General features: G+C 30.3%; 1 protein-coding gene across 6 annotated transcripts; it reads left to right on the plus strand.

Annotated features, from left to right (window-relative positions):
- The first annotated feature begins 6,862 nt into the window (after window positions 1–6,862).
- Window positions 6,863–17,407, plus strand: LOC112772249 (uncharacterized). Of its 6 annotated transcripts, none has more exons than XM_025817153.3 (4): window positions 6,863–7,077; window positions 12,422–12,575; window positions 14,997–15,450; window positions 16,371–17,407. In XM_025817153.3, the coding sequence occupies exons 2-4, from the start codon at window positions 12,447–12,449 to the stop codon at window positions 17,258–17,260; spliced, it is 1,473 nt and encodes a 490-aa protein (XP_025672938.1). In that variant the 5' UTR covers window positions 6,863–7,077; window positions 12,422–12,446; the 3' UTR covers window positions 17,261–17,407. The 6 variants fall into 6 exon arrangements, with proteins under 6 accessions (XP_025672938.1, XP_072081621.1, XP_025672939.1 ...); XM_072225520.1 differs by having other exon boundaries at window positions 6,870–7,077; window positions 14,997–15,441; XM_025817154.3 differs by lacking the exons at window positions 6,863–7,077; window positions 12,422–12,575 and adding an exon at window positions 13,157–14,097.
- The last annotated feature ends 7,740 nt before the right edge of the window (window positions 17,408–25,147 follow it).

Genomic DNA, 25,147 nt, shown 5'->3' on the forward strand with positions numbered 1-25,147 from the left:
CCTAAGAGCAGAGGTTAGTAATAACCCATCATGGGGTTGGATGAGTATTATCGAGGGCAAAAAGGTGCTAGAAAAAGGTATACTATGGGAAGTAGGAAGCGGATTTAACATCAGAATCCGAGAAGACTCATGGGTGAAGGATTATGTTTTAATTACTCCTATTACTACCACTGCAATGACTGCTAATCTAGAATGGGTTTCACAATTACAACATTCAAACAGAAAATGAAACTAGAACTTAATTCAGTCCAATTTCAATCCAGAAATAGTTACAACAATAATCAACACTCCAATTCATGAGACAGAGGATAGAGTTACCTGGGTGTTGGAGAAAGGGGACGGCTTCACTGTTGCTTCAGGAAACAAAATACATTTAACTTCTACCACCCACCATCTGAATACCTGCCAGAAGAATGCAAAGGAAAGGACTTATGGAGGGGCATATGAAAAATTAATTATCAACCAAAAATAAAACATTGGCTCTGAAAATTGATGCATGGAGGACTCCTTGTGAAAGAAAGGTTGAACTCCCGAATACAATCCATCGAATCCTAGTACCCAAAATACAATCAGTCACAAGAAAGTATTTTTTTTTATTATTTTTAGGAGTGCTCAGATGTGATTGAAGTTTAGAAATGTTCAAATCTGCCATGGTCGATTCAAGCTCGAGAACCATAGAAGTGGTGGATTCGTCTCGGAAGAAGAACTGAAAATGGAGGAAAATCCGAACGAAAAAAGAGCAGTAGCAGCAAACCTCTTATGGCAAATCTGATTAGCAAGAAACGCCTGGGTATTTGAAGATAGAACCACCCCTTCAACAACTATAGTGAAAATGGCCAGGAAAAATGTGCGTGAGAGAAGATGAGACCCTTGAGTTTTTATTTTACTTTTTTAGTTTTTTTATGTTTAAGTCATTTTATTAAAGTTAAAACTTCCTATTCTCTTTATTACAATTTTTGCCTGTAGTTTAAATTAGACCAATTTTCAATAAAAAAAAATGGTATAACTTTGACAAAAATAATTTATTAAAGATAAAATTGAAAATTTTCACTTATTTAAATGTACCAATGAGATAACCATTAGAGTAATTTAATTTTGTTGCTCAACTTATTCTTTTATTTTAGAATTGATATTTTTTATTTTTTTTATTTTATCGTGTTTCAAAAGGAATTATTAAATTTAAAGTGATAAGTTTTTATTATTTAATAATACTTTTTTAGAAAAATTGTTAATACTAAAAGTACTATGAAAATATAAAAAAAAGTGACTTTTATTCTAACAAAATTTCCATAACTAACTATTATAACCCCGGTGGGAATAGACATATTAGAATATATATATATATATATATATATATATATATATATATATATATATAACACGCACAAAAAAATATGATTTAATTTTGATATAGTAATAGCATAAAATATTTTATATAAGTGTGTAATACCAATTTTTTTAGGTGATTATTCACTCAATTAATATAAAAAATAATTATTTTTATTAATATGTCCTTATATAATTAAATACACATATACAATTATTTTATATTATCAAATATATATATATATATAATCATATCATGTGTATATTAAAATTTAGTTACCAAATTAATCATAAAATATATGTTAAAATATAAAATATGCATTTGAGTTGAGTGTAGTTTTGTGAAAATAAATTAAGTAAAAAAGATTAAGGAGTGAGATTAAGGAGAGAAAAAATTTCTGAAAAAAATACATCTGCTATTAATAAATAAGTAACACAAAAATTAAAAATGTGAAATAATGGTGGAAAACAAATATTACGATCTTCACTAATATCACAAGATGATAAATGAGTTCTTTTAAAGTGGACAAAATTTAGGTATAACTTACTATTTGGTGTTCTAATATACTAATTTTATAAATTCTCTTGTTTGAATTTGATGAATAAAATAAAGGTTTAATTACTCTGTTGATCTTTATAGTTTTGCCGAAATTTTTAATAAGGTACTTATATTTTTTTTTAATTGGGGTTGTATACTACTTTCAATTTTGTAATTAGATCATTCTTACTATAAATTATATTAGAGTTAACTGAATATTTCTATAATTAAGAACCTAATTAAATCTTTGACCACATATTTTTTGGAAGAAATATTCCGTTAATGTTAACAATTTTTTATATAAAAAAAAACCTAATTACAAAATTAAAAATAGTATACCTAATTGAAAAGAAAAAAATTGTAGGACCTAATTACAAAATTTGGTAAAATTATAGGGATTAGTAGACTAAGTAAGCCTAAAATAAAAAACAATAAAAAAAAAATTAGAGGAAAGTAAAGAAAAGAGATTATTTCCAAAGTTTTAGAAAAGTATTTTTTAAGTATTTTTTGAGAGTAGTGGGGTTAAATCCCCTTTTTATAATCTCAACCCATTTTAAAAAGAGAGTACATTATTTAATTTTAATAGTTACAATATCATATTCATCATATTTCTCTTCGCCCAAGACTAGTTACTAAATTGGATAATTAGCAAAATGCGCTTTTTAATGTTCGTATTATTTTAAATTTCTTTAACTAAAAATGGATATAAAAAGGAAATTGATCTCCACAAATTAAGGTAGCAATTTTAATACGGCCTTGGATGTTCATATAAAAAAGGTGTATAGATTAAACAGTGTTCATAACATGTGACATTAATAAAGAGGCATCTAATTTGGTTTATTTTTAACTAGATGACATTCTCTATACATTAAATTCAACTATCCACTTTTTATTAATTTAGTTTTCACTTAAAGAGAAATTCAACTCCTTAGAGTGTTCTTTTTAAGTATAATCTTTTTGACCCAACACCTATAAAAAAATTGTGTTTTTTTTGTCCATATTTTAAGTCATCTTAAAATTATTCATAATAATAAAATTATACTAAAGTAGAATCATAAGTCCCATGAAGTCTTTAAGGTAGCGTTTGGTAGAGAGATGGGGACTGAAAGACTGAGACTGAGAGACAGAGACTAAGAGACAGAGACCGAAATAAATTTCAGTATTCTGTTTGGTGTAAAGTGAGAGACAGAAATTGAAATAAGAATAAAACTCTAATTTAATTTGCACAAAGGATAAAATTGGAATTAATTAATTGAAATGAGAGTATTTTAGGTATAAAATGTTATTAAAATTTCAATCTTCTTCTCTAAAAATTTCAGTCCCTTGTGTCCCTTCTTTTTGGAGGTACTGAAATACTGAAATTTTAGGGATAGAGACAGAAATTTTAGTACCAATCTCTGAGCTAACAAACATGATACTGTGTCTCAGTCTCTTAGTCTCTGTTCCAGTACCTCAAAACAAACGCTACCTAAGGGTACAAAATGCTTTTTCAAATTGTATATTTTATATTATTATGCTCGTTAGAGTGTCTTGAGATATCAAGTGTTCTTTATATTTGTATCTAAATGTGATTCTTCTTTCTTCTCAAGTAACTCATCTCACCTCTCTCATGTATATTGAACTATTATTGAACTATTACTTCTGAAATTAACTATAGAAAATTGAACTATTACTTCTGAAATTAACTATAAAAATTTTATAACAAAAATCCTTTAATTTGGGACTTAAAAAGTCATATTCTCATTTGTAAATATCTTCAATATTAACACAAATAAAAAAATGAATTAGAAACTATGAATAATAATCATTTATAATAAGAAAAAAATGAATATTTAATAATATTTATTTTAAAAAATATTTTGGCTAGCATAATCATAAAAAATTTGATTTTTCAGTTAGAACAATTTGAGCAATACTTTTATATACTTCATCAAATGAAATAAGAATGTCCATCCTATGTTGGTTGAATATAATTTTACATCTTTAAAATTTTAAAAGACTTCTCGCCAATGTGTTTTCATCTAAAGATTCTTTTATGGTGATCATTCCTTCTGCCTTGTCTACAATCTCAATCAGTATTACCTCTCTTGCAACACTTATTATTCCAATGTCATGTTAGAAAAAAGAGACGTTCTTTACACTTACTTGACTTTGTTTTCCATTTAGCAGTATCTTCCTTTCTTTTACTTGCTTATGAAACACATTTCGCAGCATGCAGTATTTTAGGCACTCATTCGCTCAAGTCTTCAAGGGTTGGTGGTTCTTTATCTATTTTGTATTCAATGTATTATTCTAAAATCACCCATTTACGATCACTATGGCTTGAGATTTGGAGAGGGGTAGCAGAGGTGGAAGACTATTTCTGTTAGAACCTTTAGAATAGGAACACTTTCTGCTTCTGCCATCAGTAACACACTTCTCTAGACAAAAAAATTTTTTTAGATCTCCTTTTACTACGCTTCATTGCCTTAGTTATTTTAGGTGCTTTGTTTAAGAGTTTAACGAAGGTGTTTATATTGCTTATGAAAAAAATAAATTTGAGAATTGAGACCCATGTTTCACATTTCTAATACACTTGTACACTAAAATTGGGAATCTTAGAGGGTGTCCATGCAAAGTAAGACTTGATATCAACATCTTTTGATAAATGCTATCAATCATTCTCCTTGTCCTTGTTTCACTCTCTCTAAGTCCGTGATATGCATGGAGAGTTCCATTTCCAAAAACTTATTACAGAATTTTATCACCAATTGCTCTCAAGTGTTATGTTATTGGCTTTCAGCTTAACATACTAGGTGAACGCTCTTCTCATCAAAGACTTTGAGAACTTCCTGATTTCAAACTCCTGATGGTACTTGAGCACTCTGGGATCATTTATGAATGATATGATGTATTTCTTGGCACTTTTCGTACCATCAATCTTGTGAAAGGTATGCGATTGGTACCGCTTAGGATGTAATTTTGCTAGAATATAGTGTTTGAATGGTAGATTTATTTTTCTAGTGGGTTTATTTGTCTTTTCTTTTTTCTTTAGAATACGTGCTAACTCTCTGCGAATAATATGGTTATTATTGTCTTCCTCCACATGCTCCTGATTCATGACTGGAGGTGGCGAAGGAATTCTATATCTCATTTAGTTCCTAGTCATTATTTCAGTAATCAAAGCTTGCATCTTTACCAGGTTGTGTATATATGGTTGTACACATGAACAAAAATAGTAATGTGAATGTACAGACCAGTAGTACTTCTAGTATGGAATGTAAAAAGATTTTTATAAACGAAAGTTCCTCCTCCTCCTAAACCAGATTCTGCTGCTCCATGTAGTCTTCTTCTGGGTTATTGAACGCTGTCTATGTAGCTAATTCTCTCTGAGATAAGTATTGTTAGGCTCTACCATTGTGTTGATGTGTCCCTCCCTAGTGGAGTTGTAAAATAATTTGGGTATAATTTTGTGATATAAATTAAGTAAAGAAAAATTAAAGTTAGGTAAACTTCTGAGGAAAACACTTCTATTATTGACAAATAAGCAATGCACAAACTAAAGATATAAAATGATGGTGGAGAAAAAATATTGAGACATTCACTAGTGTCATACGAGGATGAATGAATTCTTTTAAAATGGACAAAATTTAAGTATATCTTGCTCTCAGGTATTTCAGTAGAACACTTATATATTACTTTTATAAATTCTCTTTTTGAAATTTAATGAACAAAATGAAGAACAATGAAAAGAACTAGAGCAAAGCATAAAAAAAAGTCCAAAGTTTTAGAGAAAAGTCTTTTTTGAGAGTAGTGAGTTGAATTCTTTTCAGTCCCAAGCTATTTTAAAGAGAAAATACATCATCCAATTATTACAATACTGTATTCATCCTACTCCTTTTTTTCTAAAGTTAATTATTAAATGAGATAATTAGCAAAATGTATTTTTGAATATTTTCGGTATTTTAAGTTTCTTTAACTAAAAGTGGGTATAGAAAGGAAGTCGATCTCTACAAATTAAAGAAGCACTTTTGACATTGTTCCGGGTGTTTAAGTCAAAGACGTATTTACATAAAAGAGTGCTTATAACATATGAATGTGAAATTAGTGAAAGAATATATAGTTTGGTTCATTTTTAACTAAATGATATTCACTGCACTTTAAATTCAACCAATCTACTTTCATCAATTTAATTTTCACTTAAAAAAAATCCAACTCCTTAAGATATTTTTTTGGATTTCACTCTTCTAACCTAACACCTATAAAAAAAATTTACTCTTTTTTAATAATATTTTAAATCATCTTAAAATTATTCAAACATAATAAAATTGCACATTTAATGTAGAATCAACATAAATGTACATTTAATGTAGAATTAACATTAAATGCGAATAAATTTATTGAATGAAATAAAATTGACATATGAAAAATAATTTTAAGAGTAAAGTATATTTTTTGTCTCTAAAGTTTGGCAAAAATTTTAAAAATACCCCTCAATTTTATTTTGTTTCAATTTTGTCCCAAAAGTTTTCGATTTCCATCAAATATACCCTCGACGGCAAAATTTTTAAAAAATTTTAAGACCAATCTAACAATAATGCATGAAAATTATGCTTGATTTGCTTGTATTGAGAGTTGTTCTTATAAAATTGTTGTTGAATTGGTCTTAAATTTTTTGAAAAATTAGTCGTCAAGGGTATATTTGATGTAAATAAAAAACTTTTGGGACAAAATTAAAACAAAATAAAATTTAAGAATATTTTTAAAATTTTTATCAAACTTCAGGGACAAAAAATATACTTTACCCTAATTTTAATTAACAAAATTATTCTAATATTTTTTTATTGTAAAAATTATTCTAATATTAAAAGAAGTATCATTATATTTTTCTCTAACCATTATTTTATTTCCAAATCAATCAATCTTATTTCCTAATTTTTGGTAAATCACCCCGTTCTTCCTTTTAAGTCTTCACAATTCACTAACCACCCCCACTACCACCGTCACCCTCACCACACCATTACCCTCTTTGATTATCAAAACGTAATTCTTCCTTTGCACGCTTTTCTTTCTTTTTCAATCTGTATATAAACCCTCTTCTTATATTCACAAAAGACTAATATTTGTAAAACGCTTTCATTTTCCAAGAAAGAAAAGGCATTTCATATCGACAATGGAAGAAAAGGCAGAAAGCTCCGGAGCCAAACCCCATCATGAGATATGGGTTAAGCCTGGTGAGGATTACATTCTCTATTTCTTTTATACGCAGCAACAATTACATATACTATAGTAGTATAACAATTCAAGGTTTTAAACTTGTGCTATTCTCATGTCCAAAAAAAAAATTGTGCTATTCTTTTTTCGTTTCACCTTTTTTCTTTTACCACTTCCCTTCACTTGATTTCGCTGTAATTATTCTAATGCTGAATGAAATTAGGACATTGGGTGTGTGTAAAAAGCTTAAACTTTTACTGTTTGGTTGTGGTTCGTAACTACCTAGAATAATGGGCGGTTGTGGATGCCATCTTGTGGGTCTGATGGACGGACACGACACGACAGGTGATATGCCGAAAAGCAAATGGATACACGTACATATAAAATCGTAATCATATTTTTATATTTTATTAATATTAAAATATAAATTAATTTTTTAAATTATTTTTAATGTCTTATTTTAATTATATTAAAAATTTAAAATATTTTTTATTTTGATAAATAATAATATATACTATATCTAAATTCATTTCAAAAATATATCTTAAGAATAAGATAGAACATACTGACACGTAATGCTATTTAGGTGTGTCTAAGCGTATTTGGAGAAAATTTTTTTATTTTTTTATTAAGACACAGTTGGACACAACAGACACGTGTGTCGGACGACTGTCGATGAGTGTCGTGTATAAAATGTATTTGACACGCAGACTTAATTTGAAAATAAAGAATGATTACGAAAAGTAGAAAGTTTTCAAATTATTTTGATTTTTAAATATTGCAAATATTTCATTATAAATATGAACATTAGTTTCTTTTTACTAAATATGGAAATTAGTTATTCAAAATATCATAAATACACGATTAAAAAATAAAAGGCAGCCGCCAAAACCTATTAAATGTTAATGCCTAATTAATTACTATAAATAATAAATTTTGATAGGTGTTAGGTGATAGCATTCTTCGTATTATAATTATAATATTACTAGCGGCTCAACAGGCACGATCAGCCGCTTTTCTATTTTTTTTTAAGGAATTATTTTTATTTTTATGTTAATATATTATTCATTTTTAAAATTTATTAAATAAGTATTTTTTTTATTATTTTAATATTAACGTTGCTTTATTTATATTATATTTTGTTAAAATTAAAATTATTATAAAAAATCTTTAAAATGTTAAATTATAAAAGCACACAATAAAAAAGTATATATATATATATATATTATCAGAAAAAATATAGTTCAACAAATATTGATAATAATATTATCCTGATTCAAAAAGATTATATATAAATTAAAATACATATTAGTTATTTATTTTCATCTTTTTTAAGTGATAGGCCAAAATATGGATCTAAATCTAAAGAGGTCTTCATTTTCCTATAAATAATAAAAAAAACTGAAGAAATAAAAATGCTTATTTTTTCCTTTTTAAATATCAAACTATAAGAATAATTAATAAACAAAATAAAAGAATATAAAAATTATGTACATGAGAAAAATTTTTGTAATTCATCATACATCTCCTTATCAATAATTTTTTGAGTTTTGAAAAACTGTCAGATTTATTGACCATAAAAATAACTATATAAACGCTTCAAGATTATTCAATTAAATTGATTTCTTATTATAGGGATGAATTTAATTAATTTTAGGACGTTAAAATTAAAAAATTTAAATTAAATAAGATATTAAAAAATTTATCATGTTGTTATTATGTGTAATAAAATCAAGATAAATATTTATAAAATAATTATTTATAAATATTATAAAATTGATTTATTTATTTATTTTAACCGTGTTTAATTTGAAGCAAAGATAAAAATTTATATTCAAAGTATTTTTTTTAATTTTATATTCATAATTCTAATAGATAAAAAAATATTTTATTTTTTAAATTTTATTTTCAATTTATTAAATTATCTTTAATTTTATTACTTTTTTAAATTATTAATTTATACTTTTATTATATCTTATTGTATCATACACTATTATTTTCTCTTACTATTATTTTCTATATCACACACTATTATTGCCTTGTTCTCCTTCTTATTTTGTTCTTCTTCTCCCACCTTCTCCTCACCCGATCGTAATTAATGATCATCAAGTACCATTATCACAACTTTCAATCTTGTCTATCACTTTGATCTATAATCATTTATTGTGTTAACTTTTATGAGTCATTAAAGTGCATGTTTGGGCGCCATTATTTTGTTAAAAAAAGATCTTTTTTTAATGAAAAAAGATCTTTTTTTTTATTTTTTAATGTGTTTGACAAATTTCTAGTAATAAAAGTAAAAGTACTAGTAAAATAAAAAAAGATGTTTTTCATGTAATAAATAAACAAAAAAGTATTTTTATATTGTTATACCCAAACATAATTGATTGATAAAAAGACCTTTTTACATGAGATATCCAAACATAAAATTACTTTTACTTCTCTATAAGATCTTTTAAAAAAAGATAATTCAAAAAAAAGATCTTTTCTTAAAAGCTCACCCAAACAAACCCAAAGTGTTGTTAAAAGAATTAGTTTTTGTGTCTTTTGAATATCTAGATGTATAAAAATAATAGTTTTTTCTTGATATACATTTTAAGTTGTCTTATTATTCTATTAAAAAAGATGTACGACATAAAACATTCAAAATTTTTACTCAAATTATCAAAATTTGATGTCAATAATCCATAAAAATAATATCAAAATATATTATTTTTAACTAATTTAATAAAAATAGTACATTATTGTAAGTTTTTAACAAATAATTATAAATTTAAGTTGCGATTTAATATAGGCCCTTAGAATAAAAGACTGTTATTGTTTCTTATATTTGACTACTTTTATTTGTACGTTTGTTTAAACTATATTAATTAAACTATATTTTATTAATTAAACTATAGTTTATTATAATATTTTGCATGTTTTGAAATAATGCGATCCTACTATAAGGATGACATTAGTTTTCATAATCTAATACGAACCTTCTTATTATTTTGTTTGTCACTTAAATACTATCTATAAAAAATAATTATTTAAGGTGAAACACTATAAAAAGAGAGACATTTTTTTGAATCTAGAGTTTTAATTTGTTTCTTAATCATCATTTGATATAACGCAAATTTAATATGTTAAAAAATTCTTTCTGTCTCTCACTCACTCATATTCTTAACTTCTTCTATAATAAATTTTTTAAATTATCTAATGTATAAAAGGTCGCATCTTTACATTTATCTTGAAAGTTAAAAGTTAAAAGTAAATGATACTAGTATTTTTAACAAAATTAAAATAAAAAAATAGAAGGCTCTTGATATGTTCTTTTGTACCAGAATATTACAGTTTATTATATTATTATTTTATCTTTGTACCATAGAACAAAAAGTAAAATTTTATCTTCTTGTTTTTATTTATTTTATTTTATTTTTATTATAGTTTATTATATTATTATATCATCTTTGTACCACATAACAAAAAATAAAATTCTATATCTTCTTGTTACTTATTTTACTATGTTTTGGCTATCTAAATTAGGCTGTATAATATCGTAAAAGTTGAAACGTTAAAAAATATATAATAAAAAATTTAGATGTTTATTGTGTTATCAGGTTATTTAAAAAATTAATTAATAAATATTTTTATCCTACCACATCTTCAATGTTATATGTTATCTAATATTCAATATAAAAATAATATTAACCAACATAAAATTGAGTAAAAATTTTAAAAAGAATTAGCAAAATATCCATGAAAATTTTTTTACACATTTTTTTGCGTTTTTTATATGCCAATCTAATAATTAGTATCATATGTCAAATGAATAGTATTAAATTAATAAATTTGTTTTGCAATATAAGTTATTTATTTTAATTTAAATATGGACGAATTTGTATTTACTTGAATATCAATACTTTACATCATTAATTGTTTAGGAAATAAACATATTAATATTTTAAAAAATTATTGGTAGGTGCATTTTTTTTGTTTTGTGTCTTTTCTATGTTAATCAAATAAGAATTTAATTTTGATGTTCTATTAGTGTAAAATAGTTTCACATGCATCAAATTATACAACGCTATTAAAATTAAACTCATCAAATAATCAGGGTTATATACCAAACAATATTGTGGAATACAAAATTATTAAATTTTTTGTTATATAATTTATTTAATTTAATTTAAAAATAAATATTTATGTTCTCAAATTTTAATTACAATACTTTACATAATCAATAATTTAAAAAATAAAAAAATAATATCATTCAATACAAAACAATTTAAAAAAATGAGATTTAACTAAAAAGTAATAATTTGTAATTGTAGTGAATGGAGACGATACAATTACGATGTTGAAAGAAGGAGAAAGATGGCAATAGTAAAAATATAGAAAAGTGCATCTAGTGGTGAGAGTAAAAGCACTACGAATCCAATAATGAGATAAAAAAATTAATAACAGAAGAATGAGATCAAACTCTTAGTATAAAGTACTCACATAAAAAATATATCTAAAACAAAATGATAAGATCTATAAAAAATTATTTATCACTGCTAATTATTCTTTTCCTCCTTTCATACATGGCATCGAAAATCAACATTTGGCATCGTCGTTATTTAGTTCATAAAACCACAAAAACTCATCCAAATAATTGTTATATTAAGAGAAGCACATTCAGAATGGAAAAGAGAATTAAAAATAATTGAAAAGGATAAATTATTGAAATGAATAATTGAAGAAGAGGTTACGCGTTTCAACGGTTATTAGTGAAAACACAGAATGAAAATGAGATATAAGAATATGTGTTGTTGTTAACTGTGGAAGTTTTTTTATTTAAAATAAATGACGCATGCATATAGGGCAATATTGGAATATAAAATTGGACACCAAAAACTCTGTTTTGACATTATATATTGTTATATTGTTATAGAATAAATGACGCATGCATGTACGGAAAATTTCTATCATTAAGGACAATATTGGAATATAAAATTAGACACCAAAAACTCTGTTTTGACATTATATATTGTTATAAATAATATTTTCCCCAAGCTCTTCCTCAAACCAGTATTGAGAGATTTTCGCCCCTCCCCCTGTTATTTGCTTTGTACGGTTTTTAATTCCTCACATTACGTATTTACGTCACGTTAAAATCTGATTCAAATCAATTTTCACAGGCTAATAATTGATTAATTCATTTAAATTAAATTATGATCTGCGCTATTCTCAATTCTTCTGATTTTCGGTTGTTACCATTTTGCCTCCATAATACTCCACCATTGTTACACGATTAGCATCTTATTATTATTCCACTCATTTTTTCAATTATACGTTTACGATATCACACCATCATCGTTCAACTGTCTCTATTAATAGTTTAATACCATAACATACATTTGAGATGGACCTCAACACAAAACCGTTGGCAGAGGAGTTGGACGTCGATGAAGCTGGCTTCCACTTGTGTAACGAGGCTGGTCATAGGGAATCAAACAACGATATAGGAGATCTCAGAACAACCGCTGATGAGGTATATGTTTGCTGATTCTATTAATTTTATTTTTGTGCTTTACATACATTCTACTATCTACTATCTACTAAGCCATTAGTTCATAGTTTTTATCTGTAAAGTCCTAAGTAGATAATGCTTTTTCAATATTTGACTTTTTCACTAGGTTGATAAGTTATTCTTTCATGTAATTATTTTTATATGAAAATAAATTACACGCATTAAATTTAAATTTGAAACTCACACTATTGGATGCAAAGAAAAGGAGAGAGTTTATGGAATAATGATGATTTGTAGTGTATGTCCCATTGGATGTGGGGTGCAATGTTGCAATTAAAATGCATAATTGATTTTCTTAGATTTAAATAATTTTTTTTGTTATAAAATTATTTGTGTTTTGGTCTTTGGTTTTTATAAAATTCAAAAGGCCTCTATTTTAGTCTCTCTCTTTGGTTTGCTCCGGTTTGCTCCGTTAAGTACTAACGTAACATGTTAGATGCCATGCACTTCTTGGCACAGAGCAAACTAACGGTAGCTATTAAATTAGAGATCTTCTAAATTTTATAAAGAGAAATTTTATAGAGACTAAATTAAAAGAGTGAATACCATTTTGATTCCTGTCCATTCTAAATTAGGACAAAGGCGACTTTTGTAAAAAAAATACATCCATGTCAGCCCTGTCTGTCCCAAAAGTGAGCATCGCAGCCCTTCCATCATATCCCTTGGCCAAACTTGATAGAAAAATCCCACTACTCCTGATTTCTCCTCTACTGAAAGTTCCATACGTCACCAGCTTCCCAACCCATGACTTCTTCTTTGTTGATGGGCTCTCATGAGACGAGACGATGACGAAGAGTTCATCTTCTGGCAGAGGTACCCTTTCACGGCATACAAGCCCTGTTCCACCACTTCCGGTGGCGGCGACATGAACGAATTACCATTAACACAGAGCTTCTGGAGCTTGTTGAGGCAGGCAATGGAAGAAGACAAAGAGGTAATCCTGTTGTAGCTGATGTCAAGTTCGATGAGAGAGAAGAGGAGGCCAATGGATCAATGGAAAGAGCGGAGGAAGTGGAAGTTCTGGCTGATGTTGAGGGTTTCGAGGCTGATGAGGTTTTCGAGGTTGTCAGGGAGGGAGCGGAGGGGTGTCGAGGACCTTGAGAGAGGTGAGGTGTGAGGTGGAGCATGGAAGGAAGAGGAGCTTGTTGGAGTTCACTGATAGCTTCTTCCAAACAAGTGCTTTCTGGAAGCTGCATCAGTTTGTTGAAGTTGGCGTTCATCAGTTCCTCCAATGATCTGTAATTGTCAATGGTTTTGCGAAGGTATTCAATGAGGTTTCCAGCGACATTCAAGACCTTAAGCTTATAGAAGCAGCCAATGCAGTTCGGTAGGCTTTTAAGCTGGTTCGAGTGTACGTCCAACACCACCAACTTCACCACATTAGTGCCGATAATTGTCACTGGATTTTTCCGTCAAGTTTGGTCAGGGAATACAATGAAGGGGCTGCGATGGCTCACTTTTGGGAGGAACAGGGCCAGTGTGGGTATATTTTTTGAGAGGAGTTGCCTTGTTCTAATTTAGAATAGACAGGACCAAGTTGGATGTTCACTCAAATTAAAACAAAAAATGAGAATTTTATAAGAATCAATGTTTTTTTAGTTGCAACAAAACCACTTCTAAACAAACCATTTTATAGACATGCATAGAGATCTAGGTTCAAATTTGGATGTCTTTTGACTTTATTCTTTTAGTGATTAAATGAATTCATCTATGTTCCTTTATATATATTAATTGATTAAATTTTGGATGTTTGAAAATACTATTTAAAGGAAACTAGGTGTAAATTAGGATGAATAGATCAAGTATTTGGTGTATTGGCCAAGATAGTCTACATTTACTTCACTGCACTAAACTTTGCTGCACTAACTAGTAATTAATTTTGAGTTAATACTCAAATTCCTTCATGAAAGATAACTTAGTTTTTAAATTGCTCGATGAAAATTCTTTTAATTATGTTAGTCCCTGAAAAATACAACATAAGTCAAATGGGTCCTTCTATAAGTTAGATGATGATATGACATATGGTATGATGACATGGCAGGTTAATACGACGTGTCACAAAATGATTGGTTGACTTGCCATGTCATCATGCTATGTTTCACTTAATATGACAAGTCATCATCTAACGGAGAGAAAGATTGATTTGACTTACAGACTTACAGTTGTATCTTTTAGAGACTAATATAATTAACAAAATCTTTTGAAGACTAATTTGGAGAGTAGTTTACAAAATCTTTTGAAGACTAATTTGGAGAGTAGTTTATATTTCATGGACAAATTTGGATATTAACCCAATTAATTTTTGCATAAAGGTAATATATTAATTTATGATATTTATGAATGTTTTTCTAAATTTGGCTATATTCATATTTTGTGGTTCAGGGTCCTGTCGGTGAGAATCCTAGGGAGGGTATGTGCTTTGGCACTCTTCTTGAAGCGCGCAATTATTATCATCGTTATGCTGCAAAGATGGGTTTTGTACCAAAAATAAGGAACACAAATTATGAGAAGCACAGCAAGGATAAGATACCTATAAATCAATCCATGCATTGCAATAAAGATGGCCATCGTATATCTCAGAAAAGGGCACCCAAGAGAGCAAAAACAATCACATCTGTAGGCTGCAAAGCACGTTGTTATGTAAGGTTGGACAAGTCCACAGGTCTATGGAAAGTTTCAAAGTTAGAATTGTCTCATACACACCCGCTTAATCCGAAGCCTTCAGCCATCCTGGAGAATAGAGAGCTCTGCCAGCACACGAAAGATCTGATACAGCGTAATGATGAAGTCGATAGACAACCCAACAAGACCTTTCAGGCATCGACCAGTAAGTGTGGTGGGCTACTCCACTTAATTTCTTGCAAAGTAAACCACCAAAAATGCAGTTCAAAAGTTTATTTTTATTGAAATTTAATGTGTTGGACTGGTTAAATATATGATTATTTTTCATGCGTTAAAAATCCACAAAACATACCTATTTCAACCGTGGAATCACATTTACCATACTGTGATCCCAAATGATTATTGTGGATTTTTGAAGTACTCGAGAGTCCATCCAAAGTTACTTTGACATATCTTCAGAATCCTCAGGGGTTGTGGTCTAAGTCCACGTAGAGGCTCTGTACCATTTGGTATTTCTGATTCCGAAGAAAGGATATGCTATTTTAATTCCCGAGTTGGTGTTGTTCTGAATTGGATATGGATGTATGATACCAAATTCATGTGGCTTGGAGTTCAAATTCCTTTTTTTGAATTTCAGTGACAAATTTTGAATCAATGTTAATTTGGTTTATCTCAACTCCACCCAGATAGTTGGGCCATCATCTGCTTCTTTGAATTAGTATATGAATATTTAGAGCTTCTAATTCATATTCATACTTTCTTTCTTTTTCTTGGCTATTCTTACTATTCCTAACTATATGAATGGTCGAGGTTACCTTTCCTTCCGAGCTCATCTGGGTAGAAAGATCTTTAGCTTTTATGAAGATTCATTTCAGGAGTTCAAAGAAATATACTTTAAGGTTTATGCTACCCTGGGTTGTCGACCCTTTTTCTCGACCCAGGAACTTGAAAAGAGATTCAACTTGAACTAGCATTTTAGCACTTCTCCTAAGTTTGATTTTGATGTATTAAGAAGAACAAGTTGTAGAGATTCTAGTAATTCTGCAATAATTCTTTGTTGCCGATTTATGAATTGACTTCATATTATTCCTGTCCTTTTGTTTTCACCATATTTTCCTTTTATTTTTAATGCAGTGGATATGGATAGAAAAATTTCTAGTCTCAATGCCATTCATCAGAGTCTTCTTACCAGCGGGACTACTGAATCAGCCGGAGAACATGGATCTTCATCAGCTACTCCTTCAGATGTCATAATTAAAGATGAGACCCCATTCCCGGTTAATAATCAAACTCCTTCCGATGTCATAATTAAAGACAAGTCCCCAATCCCGGTTAATATTCAAAATATTCCTGAAGAGCCATCGCCATCACCACTTCATTCTCTTCCAGAAAAGAATAGAAAGAAAGGCAAAGATACTGAGGCAGGTTGTGCTAGTGAAGTGGTGTCCGACCATGATTTTGGTTTCGTGTTAAAGAATACTTTTGATGCAGGTGGTTTTATCGACCAGTACCTTCTGGATTCATCAACTGTGGAGGTGTTGGAAAATATTCCTGCTAATGAGAACATTAGTAGGATGCAGCGAATGCTCCTAAAATCGGCAATCTTATGTCGCGACATGGAGAGGAGCTTTTCCGATTTGGAGAAGTTGAAGGAGAAGCTTGCAGCTAAAGAAAAAGAGATAGCTTTCCTCACTGCCCAAAATATTGAGCTATCCAGTAAAACTATTGAATTGTCTTCTCAAGTGTCAAGGTTAGTAGAGGAGAAAAAGACACTATCTTGTGACCTGAAAGCTTCTGAAAAGAAGGCCTCAGAGTTCAAGAGGAGCTTGGAGATTTCTAGGGACGAAATGGGTATTTTGAAGGATAACTATAAAAAACTTGGTATAGTAGTATTGGAGGGAGTGACTGATGTTGAGAAGAATATCAAGCAGCAAATTCAGTTGTTGGCTCCTAACTTGGATATTTCTAAAGTTGGGGCTTATCGTCATATTGTAAATGGTCAAATTGTTGACCTTCTTAACTAGTGAATTAGTGATTGTAATAGTTCAGCTTTTCTCCTTGCTTTTGTTTTGAATGGTTGGTAGTCTGCTGTTGCCTAGCTGCGATTTTTATGCTTTGAACTTTTAGTTACGATTGAATTTCGAGAATGGATATTTTCGCTCCCATTTTAATATCGCTCTTATTTTTTATAAATTCATGTAAATATAAAATAGAAAAAAATCATGTGTGAAGTGACATAAAAAATGTGATTGACATTATCATTTTTTTTTTCTAATTTTTAGTAATATTTGCTTTTTGCTATGTTCGTGCACCAATTGTTTAACTCGGATGTAGGGTTGAGTAGTTTAAGCTTTGATTTTGTGAAGAGTTTGCGTTTCAATATATTTGCATTCAATGAATAAATAAAAAGAGGAATTGGATTCGGAAGAGACAAAGGATAAAATTGTAACTTGAGAGTAAAGATATTACAAAATTTGGCCATTTCAAATAATTTAAAACTTTAGCATCTATATTATTGTTAATATGAATCTCGTTGAAACCATAGCATCTATATTATTGTTAATACGAATCAGATTGGCCACTCTGACTGAAAATCTGGTGATTTAACCAGTTAGTTCGACATGAAGATCATAGGTGCTAATACTCCATCCAGTCAACCATGATCAAACTCGCTGAAAATTAAACGGTTCACATGAACCGGTACGGTTGGGCTGACTCCGAGCACTTATACGCTGCACCGTGGTTTTTTAGTTGACGGTGCACATGTGGAAGCCTTTTGAATAAATTGATTAAGATGATATGGGGAGATAATGATTTTAGTATACAATGTGTATAATAGGAGTAAAAAGAGATTAAGATGATATAATAATTAATTTAATTAATTTTTAATAATTATCATTTTGAATTCAAATATTATGATCAGTTTTTTTTAAAGTTGCAAGAACCAAACCGGTTAATAAACCGATAAAATCACAGTTCAATAGTTTATTGGTTCGATTGGAGTTTAACCGGTTTAATTAAATATTAAATAAAATTATTAAAAATTTATATATAATTTTGAATATATAAATTCAATAATTTCTAGTAATAAAATTCAAAATTTCACAATTTCACATAATAAATTATTATAATTTAATATTAAAAATTCACAAACAACTTCAAACATCAAAGTTCATAACGAAAAACAACCAAAATGCACATAATAATAAACACATAATGTTCTACTATCAAAAGAAACATTAACAAACAAGTTTTCAACTAATCAAAGGTACAACTCATCATAATCATAATCATCAAAGGTACATCGTAACAATCAGTTGCAAATTTTCTTTTTTCTTCCTTATTCTTGTTTTTCTCCAAGAGCCTTTTGAATTAAAGTTCAATATCTTCAGTCACTTTGTTACAAACCTTAATTTGTCCAGAAATTTTTGCAAGGTGATATATTATTCTATATATTTCCTCTCCATTGTAAGTATTCAAGCAGAAAATACATGTATATTGAGCCTTGTTATTTTTGTCCTACTTCACTGTAAAATATTGCCAAGCTGGATTAGATTTACCTCTAGAAGAACCAATTTAAAATTCTTGAATAGCATTGTCTTGTGCTTGTGGATTACTTTGTGATTGTTCCATCTATAATATACAACAAAAAAATATATATGATCATAAACAATTACTAAATAAGCAAAAATCAATAACCTTAGCAAACAATTACTAAACCAAGAAACAATAACCTCAGAAAAAAATTATGAACAGAAATAAGAAATAAATCAATAACCTCAACAAATAATTACTAAACCAGTAAACAATAACCTCAGCAAATAATTACTAAACCAACAAACAATAACCTCAGAAAAAAAATCATGAACATAAAATTAAAAATAACAAATAAATGATAAATCAATAACCTCAGCAAGCAATTATTGAACCAGCAAACAATAACCTCCGAAAATCCAGTTAATCAACAAATCAATTACTAACAAATAACAAGTATTATCAAAATCAAGTGCTAAACGCCTAAACACTAAACCAGCAAGCAGACGCCGAGGAGATGGCTAATTATTGCTTACCGGTTAACATAGAGAAGGCGAGGTTGGCGAGGAGGAAGGCGAGCAACGGCGACAACAGAGGACGCGACACCGGCGAACACAGGGAAGGCGAGCTCGGTGATGACAACGACGCGGTGGGGGCTATGGGGCTGCAGTGGTCAAAACCGTCACTGCGGTGGCTATGGGATACGGTGGCTGCAGGTTGCAATGGCTGCGTTGATTGGGGGCGGCGGTGGCTTCTATGGTTCACTTTCAGAGAAGAGAGGAGCGGATATGGGTTTACGGGAATAACATGAAAGGAATTGATTTAGGGACAATGGTTTTCAATTCAGTTTTGCCGTTTTTGTTTTTTTGTTTGTTTGTTTTTTTAAAGATAAAATGACACCATTTTGGAAGGTTTATTTTCGAACCGAAAACCCTCCAAAAAATCGACCGGTTGCTCCGATTTACTGGTTAACTATTGCTTTGACCGGTTCTGTAACCGGTTTTTTGCCAGACAGTTTATAGACCTATCTAGACCGGCTTGGTAACTGGTTTTCGGTTATCCCGGTTGAACTGAATGGTCCAGTTTGATTTTCAAAACAATGATTTTTTCAACATTAATGCTAATTCTATTTCTCTTTCAACGCCGTTCTTCTTCTTCTTTCCTCTCAGCGCCGGCATCTCCTTTTCCTCCCTCGCGTTGCCATCCTCCACTGCACCAAGCCCCCCTCGCGTCGCCCTCCTTAATCGTGCCTCAGCAGGCGCGTCCTCCCTCATGTAGCCCTCCACCATGCTACTGCGACACCGGCCATCGTTAGCGCTGCCGTTGAAGCTCGCCACCCCATGCTGCCTGACAGCCTCCCCCCTGCTCGCCCTGCGCACCACGAACATCCTAGCAGCACACAATAGCTACTAACTATATAACACCAAAATTGTGAGTGTATGATTAATGTATTGATCCGTATAAGCATGGCTTTGGAATTTGAATGGAGCTACATGGACATTGGACAACGCACGTTTCTTCTTGTTCAAATCTTGTGTTCTTTGCATGTGGTCCAATATATAACATTTTCTGAATTTGATAGCTAAATATAAAGCTTATGCTTAGTACTTCACACAATACAAATCTTTCTTGGATTTAGCTCCCCTTACGTCTTCAAGGTATATACATTAAAAGATGAATTTAGATGCTGGATATTCAATTCACTAGGTATGTAGATGATTATTTTAATTTTTAATTAGATGTTTATTTTATTTAATTCAGTTTAAGTATATACAATTAACAAATGCTGGATGATTATTTCACTAAGTAGTCGGATGATTATTTTCTGGAGTTACAGAAGTTCAAATGGAGCGTTCTAAATGGATATGGAAAGCTAACATCAAGATCTTTCCATAAATATATAATAGTCCATACTTTGCTTTAGAATAGAAGGCCCAAAACTGACGTTCAACGCTAGCCATCTACCCCAGCCCAGGCGTCCAGTGCCCACAAGGGGAGACTAGCGTCCAAACACCCAAAGAGGTGCCCCTAGCCAGCGTTCAATGCCTTAGAGCCCTTCTAGCACGTGTATCTCAATCAAGCTCAACCCAAACACTCACCAAGTGGGCCCCAGAAGTGGATTTAAGCACTAAGAGACTGTTTTACCCTTTTTATGTAATCTTTAGTCATGAGTTTAGTATTTAAGGGATATTTTACATAATTTTAGGGGACTTTATGCCATATTTCATTTTTCACATTGTATTTTCTATCAGTATGAGTTTTTAAACCTCCTAGGTTGAGGGGAGGAGCCCTGCTGAGTTTTATGGATTAATAAAAGTATTCCTGTTTCTCTTCAATCCGTGTTTGATCCAATTCTAAGATGTATCTTCGTTCTTCAACCTGATGAATGGAATGACCAGTGACAATTATCTTCGTTCTTCAATCTAAGACCGCGTGCCAAACAACCACCTGTGTTCTTCTTGGGTTTGTGTGAATACGTGACTGGAAAACATTGAACCACTAGCTTGATTATACATCTCTTAGACGGCTAATCCACGACTTCATTGGGGACTTCTCGAGACGCCAGTTAACCCAAGGTATGGGGAGATTAGAGTCTTTATGGTAGAGGCTAGAATCCAAAGGCGTAGCATTCTCTGATCCGGAAGATTCGACCTTGTCTGTGGCGTTTCGAGTAGGATCATTAAGGAGAATGAACTGCAGGAGCTTCACCCTCAATCAGAATGGATCCACACTCCTGAAATTAAATAAGAAACCCTCTGTTAATACATTAAATTTTGATAGAAACAGGAAAGAAAGTGATGATAATTTCAGAATCTTACTCATCATTAGATTCACTTTTGCTTTCTGAACTGAAATCCTCTAAAATCTGCTTCCTCTTTCTGGATTCCATTCTGGAAAGCAAGCAATCATTAGGAAAAACATCCTAAAACTGACAAAATAGACCCAAAAATATTACTTACTTTTTGACCTTCCTTTTGGGTTGTTTCCTTCTAGGTTCCTCTGAGTCTTCTTCTAACTCAGACTCAGAGGAAAAATCAACATCAGTCTCTGATGGATCACTCTCAGACGATGAACTTGGCTTCTTTTTTTTTTCTTCTTTCTTTTCTTTTTTTTCCATTTGTTTCAATTTTTTTTTTTGTTTTTTCCATCTTAACGATGCCCTGAAATAGTAGAAATATTAGTTTACAGCATCTAAATAAATAAAACACACCCAAATTAGAGAAGGTATTCTGTTCGCTTACCATATGACCATCTATCTCTGCTATCATCCTTGCAACTAGTTGCTCTCTATTCCAGTTGCTAATCCAGGGCAGTCCAGGGTTTTCTTTTCCTTTCTTGTCCTTGTTTTTTGCTAGATAGAAATAGATTATCATCAAGGCATAGAGGCATCCGTCGATTGATTTTTTTCTTTTTTAGACAGTAATTTGTTATGCCTTTGATGATGAAATTCAGCATATGGGCTCCCGAATTGCCCTCCGTTATTTGCTTCATCTAAAAAATTGGAGCTATGTGCACGGGAGATACTTTGCTTAGTGTAGTTGGCAACAGGAATGCCATCTGAATATAGAGGATGAAGATCCACTTGAACATCAGCCGATCTTGTTCATTTTCAACACCGATACTTATCATGTCATCGGTCAGCTTCTTTAGAGTGTTGCCTTGGAACCTTCTAAAAATTAGTTTGTTCTCTTCAGAAAGATTCTTATAACCCACTTTATCAGAAAATAGATCTCCTACAAAAAAAAATAATTTATTACTTGAAATGCACCTAAATATCATTCATATGCACCCAAATATTACTCATATACATCTAAATTTATTACTTGATTACATGAGATCAGAATAAGATATTACGAAGAATATATTATAGAGAATGGAACTATAGAGATTTTCTGTAATCAGTTACCTGATGCATTGAGGCCAAGGGCAGCCCCTATTATTTTGGGTTTAACCTTAAAGGAACCATAGCTTGTTTCCAGTGTGTTTTTGCCCAATTTAAAGGAGTTAGCTAACTCCTTTAATAGTTTGTGAGGCACATTCACTGTCGGGATGTGCATGAGTCCACCAAAACCTAATTCACAAACGATCGCTTTCTTTGGCTCGCTCATCTTTTCAAATTTTTCACTCAATAGTCTGGTGGCACACTTCAAGTCTTTAGTTTGCTGTAAACAAAGCAAAATTAGAGTCATTAAAATAACCTATATTTGTATTAGAAAAAATTGACTTGTTCTTACATTGTATTTTTTTCCACCTTGGTTTTTGCTTGTCATTTTTACTGCAAGGAAAAAGAAATACTGTTAATAGATAAAAAATGCACCCAAATACCAGAGACATACACCCAAAAACCAGTCACGTACACCCAAATACCAGCCACATACACCCAAATCCAGTCCTATACACGTTTTGTTTTTTCAATTAAACAAAATTAAATGAGTTCAAAATCATATTCAACTCAACCAAACATGCATAAAATGACATTATACGAGTTCAGAATGATATTTAAGTTCAAAATACCACTAGAAGCACCAGTCACATTCAATACTGACATATACACCAAAAAATGCGCTATACAGAGTTTATATGTATACAAACCTACTTAAAAAACATCCAAACATTCACAAAATAAAGTTTATATGTATACACCCAAAAATCATTTCACTAGAAGTACGTAAAATAGCGTAAACGACTTGAAGAGTTTCATCAGAATAGTAATATGAGATCTAAACCAAGAACAAGGAAACAGATAAAGAAATACGACGATATAGTGCTTCGATTTCGAAATCAGAAATAGAAATGTGAAAAATCTAGAAGAAAAATGAAACAGTACCTTGAATAATGTTTGTTCTTTCTTTTTGCTCTTTTTTTATGCAGATTTGTATTTTTCTTCTTGATTTCTTCTACTTTTCGCGAGGATTTGGACGGTTTCTTCAGAGCTTTGTTTGGTTTTGAACGTGGCTTTAATCTCGAGGGTTTGGGTATTGATTGAGGAAGAAGAGGAAGATTCTTTCATAATGAGCGCACTTTTACGTGACTTTTACGTTCGAGTGTGGGGAGTATGGTGCGCGTCGTTTTTGTTGGGCTTGCGCCAACTTGTAGAACTTGTAAGTCAAAAAGGCTTGTAGGTGTAGCAGGCCTATTTTAATAAAGTGAACCATTTTTTAAGTCCCATCTCTTGAATTCTACTAAGGGTGTATATAAAATAACCAAATTATGGTTAATCGGTTAAAAAATCATAACTACATTTTGGTTAACCAATTTAATAAAACAATTTTAAAAATCATATCCATATTATTAAAAAGTGGTTAACCAAAACCAAATTTTAAAAATCCATTTTTAACCGGTTAACCAAAACCAAAACCAAATTTTATGCAGCTCTTGTGTTTAAATTGGTTAACCGATTTTTTTTTTAAAAACCGATTTTTAATTTTTTTTTTGAAAAATTCAATTAATCTATGTAAAAACCGGTATTTAAAAAAAAAACTGGTCATTTTTTAAAATTAGTTTTTATTTTTATAATCGATTAAAAATCAATTTTTGAATTTTCTAACTGATTAATAACCAATTTTATCATATAAAATTATTTTAGTTAATTAACTAAATTATATTTTTGACTAACCTAAAAACAAGTTTAGTTTTTGGATTAACTAAACTATATACAACCCTAAATTCTACCAACACTATTGGCTACATAATTATTAATGGTCAACTCTTGGGTGTAGATTATATGGAGATATTTACACATGTAAATTTTCGTTAGATGAGTCTCCAACTGACATTTGTTCTTTGAAAGGACAAAGACTGGCCTTGATACAGATAATGTAGCGTGATTCATGGAAAAATAGTCAGGCCCATCATATAATGTTAGAATTGTTAATGAGCATTGTTAGGATTAATTAGCAAACTTATTATTTTTTGTTTCTTTTGTTGGGCTTCTTATCACTTATGACTTTTTTTTTTGTGCAAGATAGCTTTTATGACTCACGTTATTTTATTAAGAATTTTTTTTTGAGAAATACTATTTATACACTAAAATTAGCTACTAAAATTAGGCACAAATATATTTATATATAAATACATGTGTGGTTTAATTTATTTTTACAATGTATTTATATTCCAGCATGTATTTTATACTAGTGGTTGACTTTGGTGGCTGATTTTGATGTACATGTAGCATAATCCTATATTTTAAATGTGCAAATATAGACTCATGTAATACTTGCACTACAAGAAAAAAGGCCTATGGCCACGCTTTAAAAGCGTGGCCAAAAGTGGTCAATGGCCACGCTTTTATGAGGGTGGCGATAGATTAGAGATTTGGCCACTTTTTTTTGCCACGCTTCAAAAGCGTGGCGAAAAGGATCAACGGCCACGCTTTT

This window comes from Arachis hypogaea, chromosome 18, assembly GCF_003086295.3.
Source record: "Arachis hypogaea cultivar Tifrunner chromosome 18, arahy.Tifrunner.gnm2.J5K5, whole genome shotgun sequence".
Classification (NCBI taxonomy): Eukaryota; Viridiplantae; Streptophyta; class Magnoliopsida; order Fabales; family Fabaceae; genus Arachis; species Arachis hypogaea.

What these genes read in the sequence shown, in the direction of transcription:
- LOC112772249 (XM_025817150.3), top strand. Translation starts at nt 13,932, where the DNA reads ATGCAGTTCGGTAGGCTTTTAAGCTGGTTCGAGTGTACGTCCAACACC. An exon ending in TTGGGAGGAACAGGGCCAGT is followed by an intron (nt 14,094 to 14,996) that starts GTGGGTATATTT and finishes TTTGTGGTTCAG; the next exon opens with GGTCCTGTCGGTGAGAATCC. An exon ending in GGCATCGACCAGTAAGTGTG is followed by an intron (nt 15,451 to 16,370) that starts GTGGGCTACTCC and finishes TTTTTAATGCAG; the next exon opens with TGGATATGGATAGAAAAATT.